The sequence below is a fragment of the Brassica napus genome, chromosome C7, assembly GCF_020379485.1.
Source record: "Brassica napus cultivar Da-Ae chromosome C7, Da-Ae, whole genome shotgun sequence".
In the NCBI taxonomy this organism is placed as follows: Eukaryota; Viridiplantae; Streptophyta; class Magnoliopsida; order Brassicales; family Brassicaceae; genus Brassica; species Brassica napus.
Window position 1 is genome coordinate 44,382,737 of NC_063450.1, and position 20,475 is coordinate 44,403,211.

At 31.4% G+C, this 20,475-nt stretch overlaps 3 protein-coding genes across 3 annotated transcripts; 2 read left to right on the forward strand and 1 right to left on the reverse strand.

The window, feature by feature from the left end:
* Positions 1-439: 439 nt before the first annotated feature.
* On the reverse strand, positions 440-3,553 carry LOC106348313 (poly(A) polymerase I). The gene is made up of 14 exons (XM_013788034.3): positions 3,344-3,553; positions 3,159-3,261; positions 2,891-2,992; positions 2,699-2,796; positions 2,522-2,608; positions 2,288-2,424; positions 2,132-2,204; positions 1,986-2,031; positions 1,800-1,909; positions 1,608-1,715; positions 1,476-1,535; positions 1,319-1,380; positions 906-1,230; positions 440-824 (listed from the first exon to the last, which is right to left on the reverse strand). Exons 1-14 carry the CDS (start codon positions 3,425-3,427, stop codon positions 618-620), a joined length of 1,602 nt encoding a protein of 533 aa, XP_013643488.3. The 5' UTR covers positions 3,428-3,553; the 3' UTR covers positions 440-617.
* A 3,958-nt stretch (positions 3,554-7,511) lies between these two features.
* LOC111207477 (ankyrin repeat and SAM domain-containing protein 3-like) lies at positions 7,512-8,679 on the forward strand. Its single transcript, XM_022705545.2, has one exon. It carries the CDS (start codon positions 7,798-7,800, stop codon positions 8,485-8,487), a length of 690 nt encoding a protein of 229 aa, XP_022561266.1. The 5' UTR covers positions 7,512-7,797; the 3' UTR covers positions 8,488-8,679.
* A 9,657-nt stretch (positions 8,680-18,336) lies between these two features.
* LOC111208255 (bidirectional sugar transporter SWEET12-like) lies at positions 18,337-20,475 on the forward strand. Its single transcript, XM_022707200.2, has 6 exons — positions 18,337-18,590; positions 18,706-18,742; positions 18,924-19,134; positions 19,210-19,371; positions 19,469-19,588; positions 19,987-20,475. Exons 1-6 carry the CDS (start codon positions 18,539-18,541, stop codon positions 20,269-20,271), a joined length of 867 nt encoding a protein of 288 aa, XP_022562921.1. The 5' UTR covers positions 18,337-18,538; the 3' UTR covers positions 20,272-20,475.

The window sequence follows — 20,475 nt, forward strand, 5'->3', positions numbered from 1 at the left end:
AAATATGTGTCTTTTGGAACTACATATATTATTATTAGTACAAGTGATGTTAAGGATAAATCACTCTTAATGACATGATATTATTGGTTAAAATAAATAAATATCTCATTTTTTTTTAATTTATAGGCCCTGTTCGTTTACCTATCGCGCGACCTGCGACATGTGACTTCCGACTGATCACAAATCGCAGGTTGTTGTCGTATAACATGCGACCTGCGATTGGTCGCATGTCGCAAGTCGCAGGTTGTTGTTCGTTTTGATGTCGCGCCACTGATCGCATGACCAGTCGCGGATTCCCATTCAAGTCACCCGAAAAAATAACGACTAAAAATTAAGAAAATTTTGATCGCGCGACTGGTCGCTTAGTCGCATGTCGCGTGAACGAACAGGGCCATAGTCATATGTATGGCATTGCTTATCAACTATCGAGTCACACAAATTGAACTAAACCATCAAGACATTATATTAAATGATATCCTTTTAACAAAAAATAAAAAACAACAATTAACATTAAAATTTTCATCAACTCTTTACTACAAAAGCCTTTTTTTCAATTCATAGGGGTAGATATGTCATTTGACCAATTAAACTCCAACGAACTCTACGCAGAGCTTTGTTTACAACTCTTGAGATAGGTTCAACGGAAACACAGTATCGAAGACAACCCTCGCAAACACATGCCGAGTCTCCGGAACATCCCCTGAATACAACGCAGCATACTCAATCTTGCTTCCTTGCTTCGCCTCAACTCCCATTCGCCTCTCTTCTTTCACACACTCGAAGATTCTCCCTGCTCTAAGGTACAACTGCAACGGAATAAACACCTGAAAAAACAACATCAACACATTCCACATCAACTTCACCACCTTTGTTCTAAAGATTTTTTTTCAAGGGCTTTTATTTACCATATCTGAAAACGGTGCTTGAGGGTAAGCTGCCATAGCTTTAGAAATATAATACCCATCCGTCATCTGGTTTAAAGCGTCTTTGACAGATGCATCAAGATCCATGACCTCGTCCAATAGTGTTTGAAACTTGATGTTCTCCTTCTTCTCGGGCTCTTGTACTAGCTCGAAGAAGCTGCTATCGTGTGGCCTTGTGATCTTCTTTGCGATTTTTGCAGCTTCTAGAATGTCTCCGCCGTTGTGAACAGCAAGGCTAAACGCGGCTACCACTAAAGGACTTCGAGGTTGATCGGAGAGTGCTTTGTGAAACGCCAAGATTGCTATCCTGTTATGTTTCCAGATGTTATAATAAATCATAAGACCAAAAAGAAAAAGAATGTGCCACGAGTAAGATAATATGTGAATCATCTTACCATAAGCTGCTGTGACAAGGTCTATCAGGCGCTAACAACTTATCCAAATTAGCAAAGAGAGACTGCGTCATATAATTTTTATTTTTAGTTTCTTGACTCTATGTTTTAAGCGACATACACATCTAGAACTATCTAAAGGAGAGCTTTTTTTTCTAACCAGAAGCATGTTAGTCCTTTTGTCACGTCTCTTGAAACCACTCCGTGCAAGATATGCTGCCTGTGAAATCAAAAGTTAGACAATAAAACATTAACAATAATGCAAAACAAAGATAACCTGATTGATATATACCTGAATTGGTAGAATAATTTCTAATATTCCAAATTTCCACAGCAATCTCAAAGAAGCTTCTGCTGATCCATAAGCTAACATGTAATTCATTTCCATCAATATCCTTCCCTAAACGTTCAAGGCAGAATCATTCACGAACACGATATAGGCTACCAAACACGAGGATAGATGCAGCAGTAATGTAAGCATTACCTTGTCAAGTCTTTGTACCAGGAAAGAAAGGTGCTTGATAAAATGAGCTGTTTCCTTGGAAATTCTAAAACCTAAACGTGCAGCAACTCTTATTGCACGAAGAATCCGAGCTGGAAAACATCATAAATGATGAGCATGATAATAAGTTACTCACTATCCCACACGGTTACATACTGACAAACTTACCACAGTCTTGTTGAAATGATGTGCCAGCGTGAATCACTGTACGAACCTGTGATTGTAGAAGAACCACATTGAGGATAAAAGTTTATCCAAAATGTTTGCTTTGAAACAAATTTTGAAAGAAAATTCAAAGTAGGATACATTCACACTTTAGCTTTTCTAATATCTTCAATTCCTCCCAGGTAGTCATACACGACTTTGGCATATGGATCAAACATCAACCTGAGATAGGGAAAAAAAAACAATGTACACACACAAAGAGACGTAGAATACTTTTTAAAATCACCGAAGTATAAACAAGATACCCATTAATAGTGAAATCACGCTGCAAACAGTTATTCAAACGGATACAATCCTCGTCACCATCTGAGCCAGTGGATTCTCTGAGCTCACTTCTCATGTTTCTCGAAGAATTCTGTGCGGATGTACTAAAACTCGAAACCTACTCAAACAAAAGAGAGAGAAATAAATAAAAATAACAAAGAGATATTGTACTGAATGCCTATATTGTACTAAAAAGTTATAATAAAAAAACAAACCTCAACTATATCATCATCACCAACGTGTACGTGACATATAGGAAACCTTCTTCCAACAATTTCACATCTTGAGAAGGTCCGAACCACCTGCACACGATTGATACCAAAAGCAAAAAAAATGAAATAAGCTTGAGTTGATGGTGTAGACACAATAAGAGAGGAAAAAGGAGGAGCAACCTCTCTAAGTTCAGCAGAAGTGAGTATATCGAAGTCTCGTGGTGTCCGCTTCAGAATAAGATCCCTTACACAGCCTCCCACAAGGTAAACATCATGTCCTACAGATTACACAATCAAAGTTTTTTTTTTTAAATTAAAACTTGGAGATATGTTAGGACTAAGGCACGCGAAAGACATTAAAAAAGCATCAACCTTTACTCTTAAGGCCATTAAACACTTGTCTTGTGGGCTTATCAATCATCGAACTGCTTATACCAAGGTCTTTCGAGCTCAACTGCTTCCACTCACGATCCCCTTCATTTGCCAAAATCAATCGAAATAGTTGAGCAGACAAAACTCAAAGTTTGAATTAACAAAACATTCAGACTGACTTCACACAAACAGAGTAGCAATAGTTAAAGAAGTATATACATATGTGGGACACTATGAAACTAATGACTCAGTCATGGAAGTAACTTACTTGTTGCATCAGCAACTTTGTCTTGACGATCACCGACCTTGGCGAAACCATCTGGCCCCTCCACTGTCTCATTCGCTGCAGCAGAAACAGCGTTGAACCGAATCTGAGAACGAAACAACCAATTAAGAAGAAGAAAAAACATATAGCAGAATCGAGTTGAGAAGTATAGTAGCTAAAAGAGTCACCTTTCTTAAGCAGTGATGCTGGAGCGTCCGATTACGAACAGGCAAATAGGATCTGCAAGCGAAACCCACACTGGAAATCGCCATCGAAGTTGAAGAGATTCAACATGTCATCATGAAGTTTAAACCTTTGAGCAGAGAAGCTAGGGTTCTTGCTCTCGGAGGATGAGGCAGGAAGAGGTTTTAGGGGAGATAACCACGCGCCACGCGCCCAATCGCCATTTGATAGTCTTGCCGCTTTTACGTTACTCTTTAGAACATCTTGCCGTTTGCAAGAACCTTGGTGTCTCATGAAAACATTTTGCCGTTTGGAAATTTAGAAAGGGAACTACGCGGTGTCCGATTAACCTACATTTATAAGATCATTGCCCAAAAAAGAAAGCCCATGCAAGCCTAAATATTATTTGATTCATCATGTAATCAAATAATATGAATATTAACTAAATTTTAATATTTATTTTATTAATTAAAAGTACAACTATCTAATTTTTAATATTTTAGATGATAAAAATTAGTATGCATATATACTTGTATTGACTAAGACCATCTCCAACTTTATTTCATTTTTTACTTTTTTGCTTCAGTTGGAACTAAGTTTTGTTCCAATCATACTTCATTTTCTATTCTAAAATTAAGTAATGAATAATGTTGCTTCAAATTTGAAGATATGATGTTCACAACTCTTATTTTTTTTTAAGATCAACTTTGTAAAACGTAAATTGGTATTTAATTTTATTTATTCTTATTTTTTTGCCAAAATAAATTATAATGTTAATATTATCCAATTAATTTCAAAATTTTGATTATTACTTTCATCTAACGAGATGTTTATATCGAAGAGTATATGAATATTCATTTTTCAGAACTTCTACTCGATTAAAAAGAATCAAAGATAAATAAGCTCATATCTTAATTATAAACAATTTTGTTAATCACCTAATGAAAAACTATATATATAGTGCTTTTCAACAATTATGATGTTTTGTGTTTGTTTATTCATGTTATGTAAAAAATTTATAATATGATAATATTTAATTTATATTAAATAATATTATGCTGGTTATTATGAAAAAATAGTTATGTAAAATTAGTAAATATGACAAAACTGAAGTTATTAATAATTGATTGGAAACAGAATATACTTGGAACGGTCTTTATATAAGGAAGAAATTAAGCAAACTATTAAAGTGAATGTTATTTCATTTTTTTTCCATTACGAAGAAAGTGAACTTTTGAAGATAAAATTGAAACCAACTATTCTAGCTGAACTAAGTGGATCATATACATAGAAAGCTAAAAGTGGTATATGATGTAGTAGTCAGTATATAGGATGCTGATAACTTGTTTAATTTCAAAATGCACAAGTAATGAGCATGGAAGTAGTAAAAAGCAAAGTTTCTTTTATATTAAACTAAGGTATGCCCGTCTAACGGGCGGATGTATATTAAATATTAATTGAACCGGTATAGTATATATTTAATATATATTTTAATTTTCTAAAACTATACATATTATTTAGATTTTTACATGTTTTGGTAACAACAGACTAATAGACTAATATATACATGATCAAGAGATCATCTAAACCGAAGTTCAGACTTTGGCAAGTAAGCACGGTGTTACAGCAATCGGTGGACAACACAACACCGACTGTTGTTGACCAATGAAATGACTAGTCCAAAGGAAACACTACAAAAATTTAATAATAATAAAGAAATAGAGAAACAAATCCTAAAGTCAAGAGAACTTTTATTAATAAGAAACTTCAAAAGAAAGGAAAATAAATCTGAAAAAGAAACAATGTGCTGCATAGTGGATACCTCTCAAATACAGTATACCTAGGGGTGGGCGTTTGGTTCTTCTGTTCGGTTCGGGTTGGTTCTTTTGGTTCTCGGTTCTTGAAGTTTGGTAACCATTTAAGGAACCGTGAAAATATTGGGTCATATCGAATCGATTCTTGTGGTTCTTGGTTCTTTCGATTCCTGAAGATTGGTAACCATATTATAACCGGAAAAAAGTTCCAATCGGATTTGGTTCTAAATGGTTACTTTGTAACCACGTTACCCAAATTAATCTGATGTACTTGCAAATAAATGAATTAAGACTAATACCAAAATAACATTCAAATGATTTACTCATTCATAAACCAAAATCCAAACCGTGAGAATACAACATCCAAAAAGCACAAGGTTCTCGTATAAGATAAGTGTTGATCAATAAAAAAAAGCAAGTGTATAAAATATAAACTATAAAGATATACGTATAAGGTAAGTGTATTAAGGGTTTTTCAGTCGATTCTATATGGGTATTATTCGGTTCCTGTTTTTTGGGTATAAAATTTCAGTATCCAAGTTTTTCATCTGATTCTATATGGGTATTATTCGGTTCTCAATTTGGTACGGATTCGGTTCCGATTTTTTGGGTGTAAAATTTTAGTATCCAATTGGGTAATTCATAAATTCGGTGCGGTTTGGTTTGGTTTTTTCCGGGTCTGTTCAGTTCGGTATTTTGGTTTCGGTTTTGTTGTCCACCGCTAAGTATACCTTTGCATCAAAAGTGTTATATGCTAAAAAAGGGGATATTCACGTGTGCCTGGATTTACTTGCACTATGTTGAAGATCCTTTGTGAGCTTTTTCTTCAGTAGTTTGCATAATTATCTAATAAATCGCTTTCACCAGGAATTGAAACTCGACCTCATGTAATGTGCAATTTATAAAAAATTGTATAGTCTAGGATACGAACCCCAAACCTTGGTGTAGAAGCCTTTAATAGACAACTAGATCTTGACCTGTGCATCTGCACGGGTGTTTGCTTTAATTTGTAAGAACATTATAAATCCATAACAAATTTGTAATCGTTGGATTTTAAAAATTATTGTCCCGTTATATATTATTGTTTGACTATTATTGTATTTGTAATACGAATAAAGGAATATTAATACATTCATTTTTTTTGTTTCATTGTTTATTTGATATTGTAACCCAAATATTATAGTTATTTCTAGTATTGTATATCTAATTCTATTTCGGTGGTCCATACAAAAAAATATAGAAAGAAGGTTTACTCAATCTATTAGTTCCTTTGTATTATATTTTTTATATATATTGAAAACAATTTTATAATGGTTATTCGAAAATACATTAGTGAAAATCAATTTTTCAATACACGTATATTTTTGAATCAATTTTTGTTTTGAATTTTTTTTAATGATTAATTTAGAAAAAAATATGTTTTTAGTTAATTAGATTGGACCATTTGCACAAACAAAAGTAATTAGATTGAGTCATTTTCGTATATTTTAAATCTGGTCAAAACAGATAATTTATAAAAATATAATGGGCTTCACTTTTTTTAATAACATAAACTCATTATTTTTTTCTAATATACTGTTATCCATATTTTCAAACAACATTATATATTTTTTTTTAATTATGTTATTCTTGTTTCCAAACATTACCAAAAGTATTTCTAATTTAATAAGATAGAAGATATAATATTGCAAAAATATGTTGTTATTTATTTTTTCATGCTACTATTAAATATCATATATGTGTTATCATATAATTATATAATTAATAGTATTTTATACATACCATCATATAAATAATCATATATATTATATTTTAAAATCTTAATATGAAATATAAAAATCATAATTTACGTTGGTGTTTGAAATTGCTTTGTATTGTATTTTTCTTAAATATATTTAAAACATTTTTATAATGGTTATAAAAGTTTTTTTAGTAAAATAAAATTTTGAATATATGTATATTTTTAATCAATTTTTGATAAAAATTAATTTTAAATTAATATTGTGATTTGAAATATGTATATAAAATTTAAATTTTGTTTTATGATTATTTTAGATAAAGATGTTTTTAGGTAATTAGATTGGGTATGCCATTTTTGTATATTTTAAAGCTGACCCATATATATATATAGTTTTCATAATATAATGAATTTTCAATTTTTCTTGATAGCATAGGTCGATTATTTTTTTTTTTAATATATTATTATCGATGTTTTCAAACAAATATTTTATTTTCTTTAACCTTTATATACGCTGTCAAACAAAATGTTTGGATACGGTTAAATCTTATTTATGTCAAGCATGATTATCAAAGATAAATGAACGCTTTGAGTGGGCTGTATAAAAAAAAGACAGTAAACCATTACAAAACAGTATCTTCCCAAACACGTGTCCACTATTGAACACATTTTTTCATCTCTCTATCTCTTACTCCACTTCGTCGTTTCTTTCCGAGTAACGATTCTCTTTCTTGTTCACATCTAATTTCTCCAGATAAACCCTAATAAAAGAAAAGAGTAACAAAATTCACTTCGTCATCTTCACCAATCTCCAATCAGCGCATGTTAGTGGAAGGGTATGCTTCCAGACTGAGAAACTAAGAAGACAAACTTCAATTCGCTCTCTCTCTCTCTCTCTCGCTGAGCCATGGCCGAGTTGCAGCGCTTAGTGGAAGGTCACCAGACTAACGGCGGTTTAGGCTTCATCCCCTCAGCCGAAGCACCGGAAACATCCGCCGGATCTAAACGACTGAGAAGACCGAGCGTTCGGTTAGGAGACATCGGCGGCGGCGGCGAGCAGTACCAGCAAGCGCCGTACGATTCGCACGTGCGGCAGCGTCCGAAATGGAGCAACGGAAAGGAGCCTAATCAGAGCGGGAAGCCTCCGTCGAGGACTCGAACCCTAACGAACTTGAGCTCCGGGCACGCCCTAGACGAAGATCCGATTCCCATCGGGGCTTTGCGGGTCAACAAGTGGGTCAAAGAGACGGCGGCGGCGAAGCGAGGAGCCAGGTCGAGTTGGGCGGCGAAAGAAGATGAAGAGTTGGAGGAAGGGTTTCGCGATTTCAGCAGAGAGGATTCGGAGAGTCCGGAGGAGGAGGAGGAGAGACAAGGGTTTGAGAATAGGACAAGGTACGAGATGATGTCGGGAGTGAAGATTTGGCTGCGGGGGTTAGGGTTAGGGAGGTACTGGCCAATGTTTGAGATGCATGAGGTTGATGAAGAGGTCTTGCCTTTGTTGACGTTGGAGGATCTCAAGGACATGGGGATCAATGTCGTTGGGTCGAGAAGGAAAATGTTTTGTGCTATTCAGAAGCTTGGGAGAGAGTTTTCTTGAAAAAAAAAAAAAAGCAATAGTCTTTTGTTTTTGTGACAGCCATTGCAATGTCTGAAGCTCTTTTTTTTTCTTTTTCTTTCACTAGTGTTTGTAGTTGTAGTATTAGAGGATGAAGAAGAAGCAGGTTTTGCTTATTGGTGACCATAACAATTATGACATTTCTAACATGCAAAGAGTTTTTGTTTTGGAATCTTCAACATTTTTCGGTAAGTTAACCTATACATTGATGTAAAACTCGTTGTATTACAAGCTGCTAATGAAATTAACAAGGAACAAGTCATTAAGAGGATAATAGATTTGTGGAGGTGAGACCGTGAGAGTACTATAGATAGAACAGAGGAATATTCTTAGAGATTATGAGTCTTGTGAGAGGTTTATGAGGGATAGTCTTCTGTGACTATGGGAGAGATAGGGACTCTTTGTCAAACCCTAGTTTGTGATTGTAACCGGTGTTGTTCTTGATCAATATACTATCGTGTTCTTATGGAGTCCAGTTGGTATGGATGCAGTGTAAAGATGAGCTGGACATTGATGCTTTCAATATTGGATGAGCTCTGGTAAAAGTGTACAACTCACCTTAGCATCACATGGTATGTGGTATAGAGACCGAAGGCTTTAAACATATCTTTGTCATTATCAAGAGGCTCAGAGTTTTTTTTTACTATTAAGTGAAGGACTGAAGGTTACTGCTGTCTTTATTTCTTTTGAAGTCAGCTAATCGGTTAGAATTTTGATTTACAAAAACAAAGATTAGGCCGCTGAAGATGTCCAATTAGAAGATCGGTATAAAACAAGTAAGAACATTTGTTATAGTATAGGTTCCCATCATTACATCCACATCCACATCAGCTGTGTCAACTCCCATCCCAGGAGTTCACAAATACCCTTTCCTGATTTACTAATTTCTCCCAATGCTGAGAGCTTCATCTAAGTAAACATATGCCTGGAAGGAGGATAGAAAATAAGTGATAAGACTCACTTTCATTCATGACTTCAAAAACTCTAAATGGGCTTAGAAAACTTGACTTTGCAATTGGTCAACAGAGTTCCTGAAATATGTCGCCAATACTGAATGGTTTCAGTTGTCAACCAGTAATTCTAGATGTTGTCCTGCAATTTGCTATCTAAAAACACGTTCCAAGTGTGAAGCTGCTAAGAAACAAAAGTAAGAGAATAGTGTAAGCTAAACTAATCATTTGGAAAGAACTTCTAGAGCTGGGAACACAGATGGTGACTAACCTCGAGCATCACCATTGACAATGGAATTATGGTTCAAAGAATCACTCATTATCAACCCCCTCCCTCTTGGTATAAAGCAGCGGAAAAACATATTTAAGAAAAACAAAGCATGGGTATTTGATACTATTTGATGATATTCAATAGATATTTCTAGAGTCGTACTGGAACAACAACAAAAAGGCCCAAATGACTGGAAAAAGTACAAGAGGCCCAAACGCAATAGTTATTGTTGAAGGTTAATAAAATAAAGGTCCCACCAATAGTCGAACTCAGGTCGCTGGATTCAAAGTCCAGAGTGCTAACCACTACACCATAGAACCAGATGTCTTCAACGTCGAAAGAATGTTATATGTTCGTGTTAATTTAACTCAAGCTTACCCTTAAATTCTCTAGATACTTCAATTTTAGGCTAGTGTCCCAAAATCGATTGCATTATTTATAAATATAAATAAGTATTTGAGATGTGTATAGATATTAGGTTCTAATTTTATAAATCTGAGTGTAAATTTTTTTAATAAAAAATTTACCAACAAAAACATACTAAAATATTTAAATATCTGAAAAACATAAAACACAAGTTTTGGTTCCCCAAAGCTACCGGCCAATTGTACTAAAGCCAAATGAAGGAACCTTTAATCAAACGTTTTGCCTAACAGTGGATGGAGATAATCTTCATTTCTAATTCGTATTCTCGAATATAATTGAGTTTTTCATAGACAATACGCACTCTCCCAATGGGATAGATAATACGCACTCTCCCAATCGATCATAACAACTAAACAAGTTGCCAAGTGTTATCTAGCAGATTTTGGGGAAGACACATTAATTGTTCTTAGTGTGTTACAAAAAAAAAGAGAAATAAATAATTTATAGAGAAAAGTGAAAGGAAAAAGAGGGAAAACACAAAAGATTGATATTATCCCGTTCTTCTTTTACATGGGAGTGGAGTCATCACTCATATATTGTCCAATAAAGCCTTCAATAAGTAGAGATATCAGAAAATTAAAAAAACAATTTGGTACGTAAACCTTATCTCTCTGTTTATTTAATTATTTGTACATTTCCTTCTTCTAAAATGTAATAATTAACTGCTTGAAAAAAATATAGTATGTGGTGCAATGCAAATTCCAAATTAGTTTGATTTAGCTGGGAAAATTGATCGATTTGCTTCAGCTTTAGACAACATCAAGAATTATAATTTGCACCATGCATCACGGTAGTATCCTAGAAATAACACAACATACAAATGATCCTCACTCGATTATTATGTTTTGCATATATATATAATGAATGATTGACCCAAGCGTTGTTACTAAAATTCATTTTTCATAGATAATGATCTACTCCATCACCTCTTCTCAAAGCACCATCTGATTTAGAAAGTTGTCTCGAACAGAGAAAGTGGGATAAAATAACAGTTTGCAGTAATCATCTTGCTAACTATACATACTACAGTATAATTAAAACGAGGAAATTACATGTTCAAATTTATATAATAAAAATAAAGATCTTACAATTCAACATTAAAAAGGGGGATTAAAATGCATAGACGTGAAATTTAGATTATTAAATTTTTATCGTAAAAAATTAAGTTTTTTTGGTAAAAAAAATTAAGCTACTTATTCAAGCTACTTATTCAAGATGTGATATTTATCTAGTGGCAATAACAAATTCGGCCAGTCATATCATATCCTCTTGAATTTTTTTTTTTTTTTGAAACACATCCTCTTGGATCTATCTTTACTTTTTTTTTTTTTTTTTTTGATCAAGGATCTATCTTTACATCTTTCTCTTTTATACAGGGGCCTCTAGATAAAGCCGATCGACGTGCTCGTTATCTTCATGCATGTTTCATTTAGTTTTTGTTTTCTCGCATCTTATAAATATTTAAATATTTGCATGAAACATAATCCCACGCAGGGGCCGCCTCAACATTGTCGGGCCATAGGACAAAAACATTTTTTTTACCCTTTAAAATTTATATATAGATAATGTTTAAAATATTTTTAAATTTTAATCAGTAATATTTTGTACATTTGTAATGAAAATAAAATTATATACATATCAAATAATTTTGGGTCTTTTTCAATTTGATTTATTATTTTTTATATATAAATATATAGATTTATAAAAAAATTGGGCCCGTTAGCTATTATTATACGGGGGAACACGGCTTGGACTTGGGCGGTCGCACCGCTTGTCCCCCTTGTGAGCCGGCCCTGGTCCCACGTCACGACTCATGATGGACATGGTTAGCCATGAATGATTTACCAAAAAGTTTGGAATATAAAGGATTCAATTACCCAATGACGTAATTGTATCACTCGATAGGGATTTCTCCTGCGCACCTCCTTTCTCTTTTGCGTTTATTGGTCAGATAAAAACTTTATATTAAAAAGGAGAAAGATATGGCTATTAAAAACTCTTGCAGAGGCAACTGGAAAATCTTCAACGGTGCTGGACTTTGAAGGAAAAATTAATCATAAACTCGTGCCGGGACAACTGAAAAATCTTCAACGTGAAATACATAGCATTAGTGATAAATAAAAAGTTTAGGCTAAGATAAAGACACGTAGTAGCGTAGCATTTGTTAACATGTTCCAGTAATGACTCTATAATACTAGAGAGGACACAAGTGACATTGCAAGTTACAACTGCAAAATTTAGTCGCCAAAAACATTGAACATAGTGTCGTTTTCTTAATGGCACGTACGGTAGTAAATATAATATTAGTTGGTTTATTACTGTACATTTCTAATTATAGAAAAACTTGGTTTGAATCATTCTCATTACATTGACTATACATAGGATTTTTATTTAGTTAAATCACTCTATTTATTTATTTATGTTAGTTTAGTATCTACAAATATAGTATCTACAAATATAAATCCGATCCTGATTACTATTTGTAAACAGATATTCCACCAGAATATAGATTCAGTATCTTATGTAAGATCGCAAACTGAAATAAGATATGAAAGTTTGCTTGGAGGCCTTTTGTCAGGAATGCGCGTTTAAATATACAAGCAGAAAAATTAAGTTTACAACTTATAGAGGATATTTAGTTACAGAACTATCATGTTTTTATAAACAAGACAATTTAGTATATGAACACAAATGCAATATATTTCAAACAATGAAACTTAACATTTGTTGTGTATATATCAATCTTCCAGAACGCAAGTTGATCTTTGTAAAACGGAAGATAGACGAAGTAAACAGAAAATAAAAGAAAAGAAAAAGCAAAAGAACATAAAGAGAAGATGATTGGACATAAAAAGAGTGAAAGCAACTTGGTACATTAGAAGAACCACATTTCAGTTCGTCTTTCTGCTTTGTTTTCTTGTTTGCTCACCTCTTCTTCTTTTTTTCATTTTCTATTTATTTATTTTATCTGCATGATTTTCTTCTGCCACACAAATTTACAACACGTTACACGTGTATAATTATCATTTCCTTAGTACTAGGGGGGGGGGAGGGTTTATTGGAACCAAAATTTGTGTGGAATTTGATGATTTTAAAAGTTGAGTGATTTTAAGAAGTTAGGTAGATTTAACAAGTATTTTATGAACTTTGATCAAATATTTTGTATAAATTTTCATTGATTGTTATTGACTTTTATGAATTTCCATATATATCTTTTTCAAAAAATATTTCCTTCTAAGATAATATATACAAGTTATCTAGAAATTTCATTTAAAATAATTGACGTAATTTGTGTTATTGACTTTTATGAATTTCCATATATATCTTTTTCAAAAAATATTTCCTTCTAAGATAATATATACAAATTATCTAGAAATTTCATTTAAAATAATTGACGTAATTTGTAAAGCACATATATATCTTCACATAATTGATACATATTGCTTATATCACATTTTGTGTTATATTAGCCAAGTCTTATTTTTAAAGTATGCTTGCTTTGTGCTAAATGGAACTGAAAAATCGTAGTAACTATATACATTCATATAAATTTGATTCGGATGAAGTTAAGTTTGTAACAATAATACTTCGTCGTAAAACTCTAGTTCATGAACTGTTTCATCTGTTAAGAAAGGTTTCTTATTTAAATAATTCATGTTATTGTTCGTTATCAACTTATACTCTTGTTCTTCGAGTACACATGTCAATGATGATATGTTTTTTTGTTAAAAGTTCTTAGATGCTGATGTTAGAATGATAAGAATATTGTTCTAAGAAAAAAGAATGATAAGAATACCAATAAAATTGCCAGAAAGAACTGAAGTTGTTCGTGTAAGATATGTTCTCAGGAACTACAAACAAAATGAAATACTTGTGTGTTTGTAAATGTGTTTTTTTTGACTAATTGTATATGTGTTTTTGTTACATAGATTTTTAAAATCTTAGAATTATACTTGGTATTCTCGAAGTTTAGTACAATGAGTAAAAATATAAAGAATTTACTTTTTTTCAATAAATATAGAATTTAATAGAATTGTAAAATAAATGATAAGTAAACTTTTTCAATAACAAAAGATTTTAAATAGAATTAAAGAATCTTCGAACCAATAACAATATATTTTGCTAGGATTTTAGAAATACGTAAACTAATAACAATAGATTCTCTAAATTTACGGTTTCTCTAAAATTTATCTACCAGTAAGTCCTCTCAAGCGTATATTTTTGTTTTGTGTGGGTGTTATATATATATATATTCTAGTATGAGTGAGCTTTGTCAAAAAAAATTAATATATTTTGTTAAAAGTTATTTGTCTGGAATTATTTTATTGGAAAATTTTTATATCTGAAACTTATGGTTGTTCCAATAAATCATGACACCCTTTATTATTTTCCTGATAATTTATATATGTGAAATAGTATTTAATTAGTTTTATTTTGATGCCGTAGTCATTTTCAACCACATACCTAACTAAGCATCTTCTTGCGGTGTTAAGAAAGAGATATTATTAGCCTATTGCTCAAATACGGATGGATTTTTCAAAATTATGAACACCCTCGTCATTATGTACATAATTGAAATAACTCATTTGAATAATTGTCTTTCATTTATAATTTGCACTAGAATAAATTAGTTTAAAAGAAATATTTTACTAGAAAAGACAACCACCCTAACAGAATGACCTCTTCAATAAAACATGTGAAAGCATAATGAGTTACTACGATTAACCTGATCGTTACGTTCAACTAACCATATATAACAGTCTAGTCTAGACTGACCCCCGACCTTGGAAGGAAGCTGTAGAAGCATATGCTTCCAACTTCCATCATTGTAAACTATTTTCAGTTATTTTTACTAAAATTGATCTTATAGTATATATATTGTAGTTTTCATTTAAAAAAAAAATTGTAGTTTAGAACGTCACGGTCCAAGTTTAAATAACATATATAGTAGTTTTTTTTTTTTTTGCTTTCAGTCATAAAACTCAAAGACCGGCACTAATTGTGAGCCATAATCATATAGTAAAACCATATATAAGGTCCTACCATAACTACTTACTTGCATTCTAGGCCATCTTTTTCTCCTTCATGTTGGAGCCTAGCCATATAAAAAACCTTGCACCCATGATCTGCCAAAATCTTATCTTGAGTTTGCGTTTATATATAAAATCATATATATAATGAAGTTTAACAAATTGTTATATCAACCAACCGTTAAATAAAGGGTACTTCTATGCTTTCATCATTCAATTATTACTTGAGAATTTGAACTATACTGTATTAACTAGGATAAATACATGCGCTTTGCGCAGGGTGACGTTTATTTGTATATATTATCAATAGTTTCTTTTATATATTTGATCATTTTATTTATATATATAAAATATTTGTTGTTGTTATTATATAATTTCTTTCCGATGGATCGGATCAATTTTTATTAAAAATAATGGAACAAAACTATAATTAATACATCATGGGTTGATCGGATTGGACATTAAACAAATTATGACATAAAAACCTTATTTTTTCCATCGAACATATTCTTGAAAAAAGTGAACAATATTGTTTTCACAGTTGAATTATTTTGACTTTTATCTTCCATATGGTTTTGAAAGCTTTCAAATCAACCATCGAATTGATACATATCATTTTAATGTTTTTAGTCGTATACTTAAGGAAAACTTACATTTTTGTAATTTAAAATCGTTTTAAAAATTCAAAATATAACATATAAGAAAAAATATAACATATAAGAAAAATATAACATATAAGGTGTCCTCATTTTTGTATTTTAAAGTCGTTTTTTAAAAAAAAAATAACATATAAGGTTTCCTCATTTTTGTAATTTAAAGTCATTTTAAAAAATTCAAAATATAACATATAAGAAAAAATATAATTTTTTTATTATATGGTTAATGTGATTGTTTTTTTTAATAATATAAAATTAAACAAAATGAAGAAGGATGCAAAAATTATTATCAAATCTTTATTATTCATAATCATTAATTGCCATATATATGTAAATAATATTAGGTAATTTCGTAGCTTTTATTTAGGGAAAGAATACACACTTCTTATATTTTTGGTTAATATAATGTTCTCTAGTGGACATTAAATAAATTATGACATAAAAACCTTATTTTTTCCTTGAACACATTCTTGAAAAAGTGAACAGTATTGTTTTCACAATTGAATTATTTTGATTTTTATCTTACATATGGTTTTGAATGCTTTCAAATCAACCATCTAACTGATACATGTCATTTTAATATTTTTAGTCGTATACTTAAGGAAAACTTACATTTTTGTAATTTAAAGTCATTTTATTAAATTCCAAATATAACATATAAGAAAAAATCTAACATATAAGAAAAAAATCTAACATATAAGAAAAATATAACATATAAGATGTCCTCATTTTTGTATTTTAAAGTCGTTTTTTTAAAAAAATATAACATATACGGTTTCCTCATTTTTGTAATTTAAAGTCATTTAAAAAAATTCAAAATATAACATATAAGAAAACATCTATTTTTTTATTATACGGTTAATGTGATTGTTTATTTTTTTTAAATATAAAATTAAACAAAAATGAAGAAGGATGCAAAAATTGTTATCAAATCTTTATTATTCATAATCATTAATTGTCATATATATATATATCATATTAGGTAATTCTGTAACCTTTATTTAAGGAAAGAATACACACTTCTTATATTTTAGGTTAATATAATGTTCTCTAGTGAACATTAAACAAATTGTGACATAAAAACCTTATTTTTTCCATCGAACACATTCTTGAAAAAGTGAACAGTATTGTTTCCACAGTTAAATTATTTTGACTTTTATCTTCCATATGGTTTTGAAAGCTTTTAAATCAACCATCAAATTGATACATGTCATTTTAATGTTTTAGTCGTTTACTTAAGGAAAACTTACATTTTTGTAATTTAAAGTCGTTTTAAAAAAATTCAAAATATAACATATAAGAAAAATATAACATATAAGGTGCCCTCATTTTTGTATTTTAAAGTCGTTTTAAAAAAAATAACTTATAAGGTTTTCTCATTTTTGTAATTTAAAGTCATTTTAAAAAATTCAAAATATAACATATAAGAAAAAAATCTAATTTTTTTATGATATGGTTAATGTGATTGTTTAAGTTTTTTAATAATATAAATTTAAAAAAAAATGAAAAGGGATGCAAAAATTGTTATCAAATCTTTATTATTCATAATCATTAATTGTCATATATATGTAAATCGTATTAGGTAATTCCGTAGGTTTTATTTAAGGAAAGAATACACACTTCCTATATTTTAGGTTAATATAATGTTCTCTAGTGTTATATAATTATGAAATAATGTGACACCATTAGATTAAATTACACTTTATATTAGATGCTCTAAAATTCTTTGAAATGAAATTTAGAAGGCATTTAGAGTGTCACCTATGATTTGGGGTTTTTTTTAATTAATACAAAATTAAAGTTTTAATTTTTCAAATGCTTCTCAATTAATATATAGGGGATCTTGATCAATAGCTCTGACAAAAAAAAAACACAACCAATAGGTCTCCATTAGTTAAGCCGTCTACTTCTCTTTCCGTTTATTTTACCTTTTAAAACGTAAGAACAAAACGTGAATATCGTTGATGAAACAAATGTTAATTCAAGTACAAATGAAAGAGGGCATCTATCTATGTGTTATTAACTGTTTTTAGTTGATTGGGGTATGTACGGGCAAAATGTTAATGATTCGGAAACGGCAAAAAAATTAAAATGATTTGAAAACTGAGAAACGTAAATAGTATAGAATAAAAAAGTTACTAAAAGTGAAAACGGCAATATATATTTACGTACAATTTCACGTGAACTAATTTTCTTGGAAACGTAATGTATTCAAGAGCTTTGTAATTTTATCAAACTGCAGAACATATTGTAACATGTAAAAACAAATCACATATAGATATATGTGAAATAGGTAGAATCTAGACATAAAGCTTTTAAAAGAAAGAATTGGCCTAAACCGAAATCGACATGCATTATTTATCAAAAAGTTATATTGGTGTGGATTTGCTTTGTGAATAATTTTCTAAGGACATTTGTTTTTGGAGTACACCTACAAAGACAATAATACTTTAAGTATATATATTTTAATTATATTATGATTCACACAACATATATCTTCCCCATTCCTTCCTAAGACCTCCCACTATATATACCTGAAGTCCCCAAATGCTAAGGTCGTGCCATAAGCTTTTGATTTAAGAGAAACACTTACAAAGCTAATATCTTTCTTACCTCAAAGCGTTCATCTTCTCTTCATATACAAACAAAGACCTATAATTCTCCTTATCCAAAAGACTCTTAAACCAAAGATCAATATACATGGCTATCTTCAACACTCAGAACACATGGGCCTTTGCCTTCGGCTTGCTCGGTATGAATTTATCTCCTTTTATATCAAATTTGATATCATCATAAACCTATAACCATATTGTAAAGCCGGTATGTCTACTAACATTATACTTCCACTATAATCATATATATTTCAGGAAACATCATTTCCTTTGCTGTTTTCCTCTCTCCCGTGTAAGTAGTCACATCTTTACTTCATTAAAACATGAGAATTTAAATATATCAGCATATGCGTTATATGTTACTATCTCGCTATAACTAGAACTAACAACTATAATAATGATCATATAGCAAACCAAATTAACCAGTTGAGATATCACTATTTAATAGCCAAGATGATTCGATATGGATGCAGGCCAACGTTCTATAGGATTTGGAAGAAGAAAACCACAGAAGATTTTCAATCTCTTCCTTACGTGGTGGCGCTCTTCAGCGCGATGCTTTGGCTCTACTATGCTACTCAGAAGAAAGATGTCTTCCTTCTAGTCACCATCAACTCCTTTGGTTGCTTCATCGAAACCATATACATCGCCATATTCGTTGCCTTTGCCACCAAGAAAGCGCGAGTATGTTGTTCATTGATTAGCCCTTACCAATTCTATATGTGAGCTTCATTGTATTTAATGATACTTTTGGTGCAGATGTTAACGGTGAAGCTCTTGTTGCTTATGAACTTTGGAGGATTCTGTTTAATTCTCCTCCTCTGCCAATTCTTAGCAAAAGGATCCACACGTGCAAAGATCATCGGAGGAATCTGTGTCGGATTCTCTGTCTGCGTTTTCGCTGCGCCGCTTAGCATTATCGTAAGTATAGTCTAGCTAGCTAGTGTTACATATATAATGGTACATGAAAATGAAAATATATTCTGATTTAATTAATGTTTGTATATATTAAAAACAGAGAACGGTGATAAAGACAAAAAGTGTGGAGTACATGCCGTTTAGCTTATCCTTGACACTTACCATAAGTGCGGTCGTCTGGCTTCTTTATGGTCTTGCTCTTAGGGATATCTACGTTGCTGTAAGTCATCATAATCATTATTATAATCATTATTATAATCATCATTATTTGCTTTTGTTTCTATATACCTGAGCGGCTGAGCCTATATACAAAGCTAATTATCATAGATAAAGAGAGACATGGATTCACAAAAAACATAACCCTTTTGTTCGGTATTATTGTCGTGTTACATTTTATATATCCCACAAACGCTAAAGATACTCCTTTTGTCTTTAAAAAAACATCTTTTACAAAAGAGTTCTATCTATAAATCTGTTATAAAGAAATATTAGTAGTATATTGCAGGTAACCATACTACAAAATGATATGGATCTATAAAGTGAAAAGTTCATATATTAAAATAAAAAGTAGTTAATATTGCTTTGAGCACTAATACTTTTCATCTGTCGATATCGCAGTTCCCCAACGTGATCGGGTTTGCTCTTGGTGCACTTCAAATGATACTTTACGTGGTTTTCAAATACTGCAAAACGCCGTCGGATTTGGTGGAAAAAGAACTCGAAGCCGCTAAGTTGCCGGAGGTGAGCATTGATATGCTGAAGCTAGGCACACTGGCATCTCCTGAACCAGCAGAGATCACAGTCGTGCCAACGGCGAACAAGTGTATATGTAATGCTAGGAAGGCTGAAACTGAAAATGGACAGGGAGTTAAAAACGGCACACACTCCACTGCAGCTTGTTAAAAACAGAAAAACTGTTTGCCTATCTTTTGCATTGTTGACTTTGTACTCTATTTTGATATCATCAATCACCATCTACGTGTGCCAAGTCGAGGATTAATTATCTCGGGAATTACATTATCCTGAGATGATTTTTCTCTTCTTTTAATTATTAGTGTAATTATATTATCTGTTGGATATGAATATCACCTTATTTTCCCGTTGAAA